General features: G+C 47.1%; 1 protein-coding gene across 1 annotated transcript in view; it reads right to left on the bottom strand.

Moving 5' to 3' along the window:
* Positions 1–11,592, bottom strand: part of LOC140899499 (myeloperoxidase) — a 44,309-nt gene extending 32,717 nt beyond the window's left edge. The window contains exons 1-4 of the mRNA XM_073315118.2: positions 11,440–11,592; positions 10,069–10,192; positions 3,067–3,196; positions 346–549 (exon numbers count right to left, since the gene is read on the bottom strand). Of these exons, the coding sequence (XP_073171219.2) occupies positions 346–549; positions 3,067–3,196; positions 10,069–10,192; positions 11,440–11,587 (606 nt within the window). The 5' untranslated portion in view covers positions 11,588–11,592. The remainder of the gene's footprint in view (positions 1–345; positions 550–3,066; positions 3,197–10,068; positions 10,193–11,439) is intronic.
* Positions 11,593–12,036: the final 444 nt, after the last annotated feature.

Here is a 12,036-nt window from a genome sequence, read left to right as displayed (position 1 = left end):
AGGGCCCCTGAATGAGCAGGGAGGGCCCAGGTTCCCCTACCTCACACCCTGCAAACTCTCACCACTGGCCTGTCATGGCTGCAGACTCTCACCACTAGGGTGATACTGCTGGGTTTGGAAACCAATCCCTGCAGACAGCAAGGTGTTAGGCAACCTAAATATAGGGGTTACTTCTAGCTCCCCTGTAATATATACAATGTTCTAGGTGCTTTAGGCTCTTTCAAGAATTCATGTCTTTGCTCTCTCTATTCTTTCACCATAAAGTCTTTCTGGGTCTAACTTTCTAAACTAGTCTCATGCTTAGAGCCCTGCAAAGAAGGAAGGGAGTCAAGGTTGTAGTTGTACCTTAATTGGGAAGCAAGGTAGCTCAAAGGTGCAACTGGTCTCACAATGAACTTCTTTATTGTTGATTTTTGTAGTAGTGACAGGGGCTAAGTCCAAATCGTGGTCAACCCACTGACCCCACTGCACGAAGAAGACAGAGTACTCCTGGTCTTGTGTGACATTCTCATTGGCTGTGTGAATTATTTCATTTGACACTTTTCGAACCTGCATAGAATCAAAACAAAACCATTTATGATTGAGACACAGTGAACGTGTTTAGCTCCATAGGGGAAGTGCTGTAACTTTAGGGGTAGCCTGCTACAGACCTCAGGAAAGTATCAGACACAACACTTTGTAATGCTGAAAGTCAATTTCTGAACATCAGTGATGAAGTTCAATGAACTGCCAATGACGCAGCCTTCATCGCCCACTGGAATCTTTAAAGAAGCAGCTTTGTGCTTTCTCCCTTGCTGCCATTCAGCAACTGGGAGAAGCTCCCTGTAAAACACCTGCAAAGCCACTTCACTGTCCTCCGTCAAAACCCCTCTTCAAACTCTCCTTTGCCATCATGCCTACAAAAAACTAGGTAGTGTTTAGGCAGCTGGTGAGCCGAGACCCTATCCATCATGCTGCCCTGTGATGTTGCATTGTGCTCCCCATCTGTCTGTCTGTGTCCACCTTTTGCCTCGTCTTATATTTAGATTGGAAGATGTTTGTTCTGTTTGCACAGTGCCTAGCACAATGGGGTTCTGACTGATGACTGGGGTCCTAGGCACAACCACAGTACACCATGATGGTGAGGAGGAAGAGGAGGAAAGCGTTACAGTCTGGTTTTACTCTGAACAGTGACTCTTAAAATGAAACTTCCTTACTCAACCAATCTGCTCCCTGTGTGTATTCAGTCACGTGTGTTGACGCCAGACTGAGATCATCACCCCCCATCTGCACATGAAAGACACCCTTTGTGAACAGATCTCTCCCCTCTGTGAGGAAGGGAAGCGCTTCTGCCATTGTGGTACTGTGGATGCTCTCCCCTCGACTTCTCCACAGAGCTGAGGGTCAGAGCAGTGGGAGAGAGTGCAAGCTGGATGACCCAGAAGGAGTGGGAGTGCTGGGTTCATTCTGGCCATAGGCACCGACTCCATGGGTGCTCCAATCAGCTCCCCCCACTTCCACTCAGCGCCTCCCATCCACCAGAAGCCTGGATCAACTCTTTCTCCTCCCTCCCAGCACCTCCCGCACTCCAGATCAGCTATTTCATGGCTTACAGGAGACCCTGGGGTGGGGGGAGTGGGGACAGGGCACACTCAGGGGATGGGCTGGAACCAGGCAGGAAGAGGTGGGACAGAAGTGGAGTGGGGGCAGAAAGAGGTGGGGTGGGGTCAGGGCCTCGGGTGGAGCAGAGTGGTGGGTTGAGCACCACTGGGGCGTGAAAGAAGCTGGTGACTGTGATTCTGGCATTCCCTCACTTTTGAGGGCTCAACTTTGTAACCTTCTTTTAACAATATTTTCTGGTATAGAGTTTCCTAGAATTTAAAGACCCTGAAGAAACACAATTCCATCATGTGCAGCTGTAGTAACCCAGGAGCTTGGGTTAGCAGCAGGGTTTGAACATAGATCTCTTATTCTTCAGCTGAAGGAGTTGCTCCTTTAGCTTAGAGCGGTAGTAGGCTATTGTCCTCTGTGTGTATGCAGTGTTGTTGTAGCCGTGTCAGTCCCAGGCTATGAGAGACAAGGTGGCTGAGGGAATGTCTTTTATTAGACCGTCAGTTGGTGAGTGAGACAAGCTTTCAAGCTACACAGAGTCCTTCCTCAGGTCCTCTATGTGGACGGACTTCTGGACTGGGCATGACACACATGTTGCCAGTGGGTTATTTGCTTGACAGAAGTAGAATGTCAGGGAGTCTGAAGGGTTTGAACCCAGGATCTCTGAGTATGAAAGCAAATTCATAAACTGTTTGAATGAGAGAATGAGAATGCTTGCTAGTGATGCAATGCATTGACACCGTTCTCAGGCCTCAATGGGTCTCAAAGCACCTTAGGAAGGTGGAGATGCAGGAGTAACCCCACCTTACAGACACCAATGCCCGGGGCACAGAACTGGCATATCCATTTGGGGTGAAATTCACCCCATGCAGAGTGCAAGCCCACGTGCCGACTCTGTGGATGCTCCAGGGCTGGAGCACCCTCCAGAAAAAAACAGTGGGTGCTCAGCACTCATTCATGGCGGCTCCTCCTCCACCCCCCAGCACCTCCCATCCCCCACAGCCAGCTCTTCAACGGCATGCAGGAGGTGCTGGGGGGAGGGAGCAGAGTGAGGGTGGGGAGCTCAGGGGAGGGGCGGAAGGGGCGGGAAGAGACAGGATGGGGCCTTGGGGGAAGGGGTGGACTTGGGATGGGGCCTGGGGAAAAGCTGGGGTTGAGCAACCCCCGGAAAACGTTGATCCAATGAGCGCTTTCTTCTCCACAGGAGGGTAACAGGAATGCTATTCGGTGGGCATGAATTCCCTGCACATGCAGCACCTGCCAAGGTATGAGGTGTGTGGAGTGCTCGAAGCAACACAGCCCAGCACAAGACATACGTACTGCTTAAACCTCACTTGTGCCCTCAGAATAGACTTAAATGGGGCAGTAGCCTGGCCTGGGCCTCTGCCCAGGGAGCACTTCCCCCAGCCATGGACAGGTCTGAAATATGGGAGTCATTGATTACACAAGGAATCAAACGACCTCAGAGGCTCGTACCAGTGGGAGCGGAAATCCATTGTAAAGTTTTCCTTCAGTTAACCCTCTGGGAAGAGACACTCCATCCTCATACTCCGCTGGGAGCCATCGGGCATATCCGTGATTGGAAGCTCCAAAATAAGAATGCTTCCTGGAACATTGGGAAGAAAACAAACAAGTAAACTATTTCAGAAAGGACACGCCCTGCAGAGAAGCAGAATTTCTTTTTCTCCCGGGAACCTAAGTTGAATTGCTCGAACGATAGAAAGGAATCGTTTTCGGGTTCAGAGGCAACAGCTATATTGTGGACAGACAACCCTCCGAGGCAAAGGCTCAAAGTCTCTTAGCGCAGGCTGTGGTTAATACTGAGGTAAAAGGACGAATCCTCATGTTGTTGTTATACTCACATTTGTAATTCAGAATTTAAACCTAAGCTACTTATATAGAATCATAGAATATCAGGGTTGGAAGGGACCTCAGGAGGTCATCTAGTCCAACCCCCTGCTCAAAGCAGGACTGATCCCAAATTAAATCATCCCAGCCAGGGCTTTGTCAAGCCTGACCTTAAAAACTTCTAAGGAAGGAGATTCCACCACCTCCCTAGGTAACGCATTCCAGTGTTTCACCACCCTCCTAGTGAAAAAGTTTTTCCTAATATCCAACCTAAATCTCCCCCACTGCAACTTGAGACCATTACTCCTTGTTCTGTCATCTGCTACCACTGAGAACAGTCTAGAGCCATCCTCTTTGAAACCCCCTTTCAGGTAGTTGAAAGCAGCTATCAAATCCCCCCTCATTCTTCTCTTCCGTAGACTAAACATCCCCAGTTCCCTCAGCCTCTCCTCATAACTCATGTGTTCCAGTCCCGTAATCATTTTTGATGCCCTCCACTGGACTCTTTCCGATTTTTCCACATCCTTCTTGTAGTGTGGGGCCCAAAACTGGACACAGTACTCCAGATGAGGCCTCACCAATGTCGAATAGAGGGGAACGATCATGTCCCTCCATCTGTTGGCAATGCCCCTACGTATACATCCCAAAATGCCATTGGCCTTCTTGGCAACAACGGCACACTGTTGACTCATATCCAGCTTCTCGGCCACTGTAACCCCTAGGTCCTTTTCTGAAGAACTGCTGCCTAGCCATTTGGTCCCTAGTCTGTAGCGGTGCATTGGATTCTTCCATCCTAAGTGCAGGATTCTGCACTTGTCCTTGCTGAACCTCATCAGATTTCTTTTGGCCCAATCCTCCAATTTGTCTAGGTCCCTCTGTATCCTATCCCTACCCTCCAGCATATCTACCTCTCCTCCCAGTTTAGTGTTGTCATAAATATAAAGGGAAGGGTAAACCCCTTTAAAATCTCTCCTGGCCAGAGGAAAATTCCTCTCACCTGTAAAGGGTTAAGAAGCTAAAGGTAACCTCACTGGCACCTGACCAAAATGACCAATGAGGAGACAAGATACTTTCAAAAGCTGGGAGGAGAGAAAAAATCAAAGGGTCTGTGTCTGTCTGTATGCTGTTTTTGCCGGGGACAGAACAGGAATGGAGTCTTAGAACTTTTAGTAAGTAATCTAGCTAGGTATGTGTTAGATTATGATTTCTTTAAATGGCTGAGAAAAGAACTGTGCTGAATAGAATGACTATTCCTGTCTGTTTGTCTTTTTTGTAACTTAAGGTTTTGCCTAGAGGGATTCTCTATGTTTTGAATCTAATTACCCTGTAAGGTATCTACCATCCTGATTTTACAGAGGGGATTTCTTTACTTCTATTAAAAGTCTTCTTGTAAGAAAACTGTATGCTTTTTCATTGTTCTCAGATCCAAGGGTTTGGGTCTGTGGTCACCTATGCAAATTGGTGAGGATTTTTACCAAACCTTCCCCAGGAAATGGGGTGCAAGGGTTGAGTGGATTTTGGGGGGAAAGACGTGTCCAAACTACATTTCCCAGTAAACCCAGTTAAAGTTTGGTGGTGGCAGTGGAAATTCCAAGGGCAAAGGGTAAAATTAATTTGTATCTTGTGGAAGTTTTAACCTAAGCTGGTAAAAGTAAGCTTAGGAGATTTTCATGCAGGTCCCCGAATCTGTACCCTAGAGTTCAGAGTGGGGGAGGAACCTTGACAAGTGTCATCTGCAAACTTGCTGAGGGTGAAATCCACACCATCCTCCAGATCATTTATGAAGATATTGAACAAAACTGGCCCCAGGACCAACCCTTGGGGCACTCCACTTGATACCGACTGCCAACTAGACATGGAGCCATTGATCACTATCTGTTGAGCCCAGCAATCTAGCCAACTTTTTATCCACCTGATAGTCCATTCATCCAGCCCATACTTCTTTAACTTGCTGGCAAGAATACTGTGGGAGACAGTGTCAAAAGCTTTGCTAAAGTCAAGGAACAACACGTCCACTGCTTTCCCTTCAACCACAGAACCAGTTATCTCGTCATAGAAGGCAATTAGATTAGTCCTCCCTCACAACAGTATGAGTGCCTCACAACCCTCAATATGCTCACAACGAGAGCTGACCCAAAAATGGGAATCCATTCCCATGGAAAAATGTGTGTTTTTAGAAACGTTTTCATCCCAAGCCAAGACAAAATATCAAAAACATGAATTTTTTCAAGGGAAGGGATTTAAAGAAACTTTCTCTTTTGGGAGAGCTGAAAGGCAATTTTTTGGCTTCCTGGCTGCCTGTGAAATTGAAAAGAGCCTTCCAGCCTTGCTGCAGGTGAGGCAAAGAGCCCCTGCTCACCTCCCCCACAGCTCCAGGAGCCTGGGGTGTATAGCACCCAACAGGACTTAGGTGCCTAGATGCCTTTGAAAATCCCACTGGGCACCTCTCTGTATCATTAGGCATCTAAATCCTTTGAAAATCTGAACCCTAACTCCCACTGAAATCATGTAATACACCTAAAATGAACATGTCACCATTAATCATGTACCTGAAAGGACCATAGATTGGTGTATTTTTACAATACACAAAACTGCAGAATGCTCCAAACATTTTAATGAGAAAAAACTCCTGTGTGAGATAATATTTGTCTATGACAGAGAGTAGTTAGAGCCGGGTGCTAGTCCTGATGGCTACATCCGTCACTAGGGGCCAGATTCCTAATGGTAGTTGGGTGCCTAAAGAGGCAGATAGGCACCTAGTGGGATTTTTCTCAATGGGCATTAGGCACCAAGATGGTTTGGGAAATCCCACTAGGCACCTATCTGCACCTTTAGATGCTTCAAGACGTTTGAAAATCAGGCCTTAAATTCCATTTTCAAAAGTGACAAAGGTATTTCAGAACTTAAGGGTTAGACTTCCAAAGGTGTTTAGACACCTAACTTTCAATAGGAGTCAAGGGCGTACCTAGTTTAGGTGCTTTGGAAAATTCCATCCACTTAGCTCCTGCCTCTTGAATGGAGTATTTATTACACTGATGGGAAAACACCCTCCTGGCTGTAGTAAGTGTCTACACTATAGTGCTAAGGTGGAACTGCTGCAGCGCTGCAGTTGCGTCGCTGTAGTTCTTGCAGTGTAGTCATACCCCTGGAAGAAGTATCTAATGCAGCCTAGGATCCCCTTTCTCTTTCTCTACAACTGCATCACATTGGTGGCTCAGATTTCTTGTGACTGAGTAAAACATCCAGGTCTTTCTCCTCCTCTGTCATTTCCAACTGACCAACCCACAACTTACAGCAGAAATTCTTGTTGTTAGTCCCTGAGTGCATGACCTTGCCCTTTGTACCATTGCATTACATTTCATCCCACTGCTATTACTTCAGTCCTCCAGATCATCCAGTGCTTCCTGTGTAATATTCCGATCCTCCTCTATATAGAAGATGCCACCAAACTTTGTGTCATCCGCAAATGTCATTCAGGCACTTCTACTTTTTTGTGTCAAGGTCATTCATGAAAATATTGAATAAGCTCGTTCCCAAGGCTGATCCTTGAGGAACTCCACTGGCAACCTCCCTCCAGACTGATAGTTTCCCTTTCAGCACAACCCACTGTCATCTCCCTTTCAGCCAGTTCCTTGCCCACCTCTCAATTCCTGTACCAATCCCCATCTTCTCTATGTCAAAAACAGACTCCAATGAGAGACTGCTGAATTGGAATTAATTTGCAATCTGGATAAATTAACTTAGGCTTGAATAGAGACTTGGAGTGGATGGGTCATTACACAAAGTAAAACTCTTTCCCCTTTTTTATTCCCTCCCATCCCCCACTGTTCCTCAGACGTTCTTGTCAACTGCTGGAAATGGCCCACCTTGATTATCACTACAAAAGGTCGTCCCCCCCACTCTCCTGCTGGTAATAGCTCACCTTAAGTGATCACTCTCGTTACAGTGTGTATGGTAACACCCATTGTTTCATGTTTTCTATGTATATAAATCTCCCCACTGTATTTTCCACTGAATGCATCCGATGAAATGAGCTGTAGCTCATGAAAGCTTATGCTCAAATAAATTTGTTAGTCTTTAAGTGCCACAAGTCCTCCTTTTCTTTTTGTAAATACAGACTAACACAGCTGCTACTCTGAAATCTATGTTAATAGTTTCCCATGTGGTACTGTGTCTAATATTTTACTGAAGTCCAGATAAATTAGATCTACTGCATTTCCCTTATGTAAGAAATCATCCATTTTATCAACGAGAGATTTCAGATTAGTCTGACATGATCTGCCTTTGTTTGCAGTGTTGTAAGCATGTGGATCCAATAAAATATATTGCCAGTTTGTGTATGGAGGATCTGTAACCTGCTTGTATCATCTGTCAGGGTGAGACACTGATTCAAATCCTGCTTAGTTTTTAGAAATTAGACTGCAAATTTATTTTTCTTTCTTAAGTAACCAACTCTGATCTCTATGCCTGCTACTTATAATCACTTAAAATCTATTTTTGTACTTAATAAATGTGTTTATATTTTACCTAAAGCAATGTGTTTTGGTTGAAGTGCTTGGGAAATCTCAGCCACAGGTGCCGACTTTCCAAAGGGCCAGGGGGTGCCCAAGCCCCGCCTCTGCCCCAGGCCCCGCTCCCATTCCACCTCTTCCCCCAAGGCCCCACCCCTGCTCCACCCACACCCTGCCTCTTCCCACCCAGTTCCACCCCTCCCCCAAGCGCACCGTGTCCTCACTCCTCCTACACCTTCCCAGCTTCCTGCATGCTGTGAAACAGCTGATTGCGGTGGACAGGAGGAGTGGGGAGGGAGGGAGAGGTGCTGATCCACGGGGCTGCCAGCAGGTGGGAGACGCTGGCAGGGGAGCTGATAGGGTCACTGCTGGTGGGTGCTCAGCACCCACCATTTTTCCCCCATGTGTGCTCCAGCCCTGGAGCACCCACAGAGTCAGAGCAGCTCACTTTACAAAGGCTAGTGTGTATCCATTCCACACTGAGGGAGGGCCAAACTGGATAATGAACTTACACTGGTCAGGCTTTTGACTATTGCAAGATGGAACAGTTCTGGGGTGTAAGACTGGGGAACTGAGAGAAATTGGCTGGAGCCTCCCTACAGATGGTTCATGTAATACAGCTGGATGTGTCCCTGCCCGTGGATGTCTGTGTAAGTGCGGTACCTGTCAGAGGTTTCTTGCTTGACATCAGCATCACAGTGTGAAAGGGATACCCCAGGTTGGTGGGACAGAGGGCTCAGTGGTCCCACAGTCCCGGTTGCACCCTGGGGCCCCTGTCACACCATGAGTGGGGGGGTTTAAAAACAAGTTGGACAAACCCCTGTCAGGGATGGTCAAGGTTTATTTGGCCCTGCCCCAGCACAGACGGGATGTACTCGATGACCTTTTGAGCTCCCTTCCAGGTCTACATTTCTATGATTTCTTGTATGCTGTCATCTTAGTTTTAGTATCACTTTGAGGTGGTTATTCATCGAGTTACGTGTGGAGCTCTTCCCTACAAGCTTTGCCCTTTGCTTGGAATGCAAAATCCAGATAATTTTTGCACCTTTGACTTAAAGAAATTCCAAACCTCCTTGTGATGGGGTTTACAGACCTCACACCATGGTAAAAGGAATGGTGGAACAGTACTGGATCAAGAAAGCCCTGCTCCTCAGCAGCTACCGGGCATGCTTGCTATGGAAGACCTGCTTAAAAGGGAGTTCTGGCAGAGAATCATAGAATATCAGTGTTGGAAGGGACCTCAGCAGATCATCTAGTACAACCCCCTGCTCAAAGCAGGACCAATTTTTGCCCAGATCCCTAAATGACCCCCTTGAGGATTGAACTTACAACCCTGGGTTTAGCAGGCCAATGCTCAAACCATTGAGCTATCCCTCCCTCCAGAGGGGTGTGTGCAGGAGACACTGACTACAAGAAGTCAGACAAGCTGCAGCCACTGAGGCAGAGCAATCTACAGGGGAAGGACAGGGACTGGCTGGGATCCCCTTTCCCCTGACTAAGAGGGGACAACTGGATTCCAAGGGTGAGCTAGGAAGCATCCCTGCCCACCCACAGCTGAAGCCCAGAATTACCAACACTGTGGAAGCAGAAGGCTGGGCCATGCCCCAAACTGAAGGGAAACAAGAAGGTAGGAAGTGATACAGGGAAGGCTGATCCAGAATGGCAGTCAGAACCATCCCTCGCCTCTCTCCGTTGGGCCCTGCACTGGGATTCGGTGGAGAGGAAGGGCCCAGATCCCCCTATCCTTCCCTCTTCCCCTGGCCTCCTGAGAGATATTGGAGGATTCCAGGGCCGGGGAGGGGGAGATGAATGGTGGCTTGGCTGCTGGGCCCCAGGGCTGCCTGGAAGACCAGCCTCAAGTCTTGGAGAGACTGTCCACAGTTTGACCAATAGGCCCCTGAGCGAAGCCTGCTACACTCCTCCAGATTAAAATCTCTTTGTTATGTGTTTGTACAGCACCTCTCTTGGATCCCTCCGTGTTAACACAATACAAATAACTACTAATACAATTGTTTCTGCTTGCTGGAATGGTGTTATACCAATAACATTCATGTGTCTAACCTGGACACTATATACACTGAAGACCCTCTATTACACATGAAAAAAATCAATGCTTTACCTGTTGTTGCATTCTCCAGTAATGGTCCGGTAAATGCTACTCCTCGGGCACCTAATGGAACGAATCTGATAGTCGCAACCAGTTGCCTTGGAAATAATTTCCTTCTGCTTCCTACTTAGTACATCTGCAAGACAAGCCATTCAGAGTGATGTCATTTCTGTCATAATTTCTGGAGCAGTCTCCAATAGTTCCATTTCATGGCTCCCTCAGCAGGAAAGCTCTACAAACAAATAGCATCTCATTTTAAAAGACTTTCTAGTTTATACCAACAGAGTACACCAGTTTTCCTGCAGAATAAAGGCCTGCTTCACATTCAGGAACTCACTCAGTACTTCATGTTCTAGGAATCATATTGTTTGCAACCTTCATCTCTCAGCAGTTTTGGAGCATCTGAAGTGGAGGACAGGTATCAGGACTGATTCAAAAGTGCTAATGACAAAATCCCTACATTTAGTATACCTGCCTGATTCAAATACTGATGAGATAAAGTTCCTTTTGGGGGGTTTAAAATGTATGGTATTTTCAATGGCTATGGTGACATCATCGGGGGGAGGGATAGCGCAGTGGTTTGAACATTGGCCTGATAAACCCAGGGTTGTGAGTTCAGTCCTTGAGGGGGCCATTTAGGGATCTGGGGCAAAACTTGGGGATTGGTTCTGCTTTGAGCAGGGGGTTGGACTAGATGACTCCTGAGGTCCCTTCCAACCCTGATATTCTATGATCATTTGAGGGGACCAGGTAGGGACGTAGCAATGGGAGGATTTAAAGAATGATGGAGCAGAAGAGAAAGCACGGTGGTAGGGACAGACAATAATATTAATATGGAAGGTATTTCAAACTTGAAAAGAAGAAAGCAATAACCAGGATATTGAGAATCGAGAAGCAAGGGACCATACCAGGCTGTTTGTCTCTCAGTAGAACTCCCTGCAGATTTGTGTACTGTACTGCACTAGCAAATTATCATCACAAAACTGGAGTGAGACTGAGGGAACTTTAGAGAAGAGCAACAAATCCAGCCAGTGGGCAGTAGGGACTAACTTCTGGCCAGGAGGAGCTAGGCAGACAATAGAAATGGTGGGAACTGGAACATCTGGGACACTACTAGACTGGACAATGAAGTAGCACATGTCCAGCTGGGAACAGCTCTGACGGGAAGGTGACTAGATGAGCTAAAAGGTGGGTTCCTTTACCAGGATTTGTGATTGTGTCACCATTGACCATATTTTGTCATTAAGGGGTTTCATGCCACACCTGGCTCATCAGTAGTTTTGATCCTGGGTATATTGGCCTGGAGTAGAACCACTACTGGACTCTCCTGCCATTGACAGGTTTCCTGCTAATTAGCCATTTACAGTCTTATGTGCACAGTACCTGTGATATTAAATTCTCCTTTCACCACGCGAAGCAGCTTCTTCTTCAGGAGGCTCAGGGTGGTTTCCATGTAATCAGCAGCCCGGATTGCAGACCTGGTTCCTCCCACTGGCTCCTTTAAATGTCTCAGGAAATCTGAGGGGCTCATGTCCTTTTTCCGGAATGCCTCCTTTGCTCTGGAAAAAAAGGACCCCCGAAGTGGTGCACCAGTCACTGCTGTCCACAGCCCAGCCCTCTAAAATGAGACCTGCACTGGTATGTGGGAATTAAGTCCAGGCCCAAAACAACTGAGGAGCAGAGCTGCAGCAGCCAGCTCCACGCTGACCTTTCCTGCACTCTGACCAGCAGCCTCAGGGTTCCCAGGTCATCGCTACAAGGGACACACCATTCCAGTCTGTAACCCCTGCTTGGCAAACATTTGCTAATTTCTGTAAACAATTCAACTTTGTTTTATGCTTCTTCTTATACAGAATCATGCTAATTTATATGAAGTGGTTGGGTTTGTGAATTGCCTGCTAGTGTAGTGAAGGCAGTGGATCTCATGAGACCTCTAGATAGCCTTATAGGTAGTGCTGGGGAGGAGCCAGTGGTCATGGT

Source organism: Lepidochelys kempii, chromosome 17 (assembly GCF_965140285.1).
Source record: "Lepidochelys kempii isolate rLepKem1 chromosome 17, rLepKem1.hap1, whole genome shotgun sequence".
In the NCBI taxonomy this organism is placed as follows: Eukaryota; Metazoa; Chordata; order Testudines; family Cheloniidae; genus Lepidochelys; species Lepidochelys kempii.
Note: the sequence above shows the minus strand (reverse complement) of the source record. Positions and strands in the feature narration are given on the sequence as shown.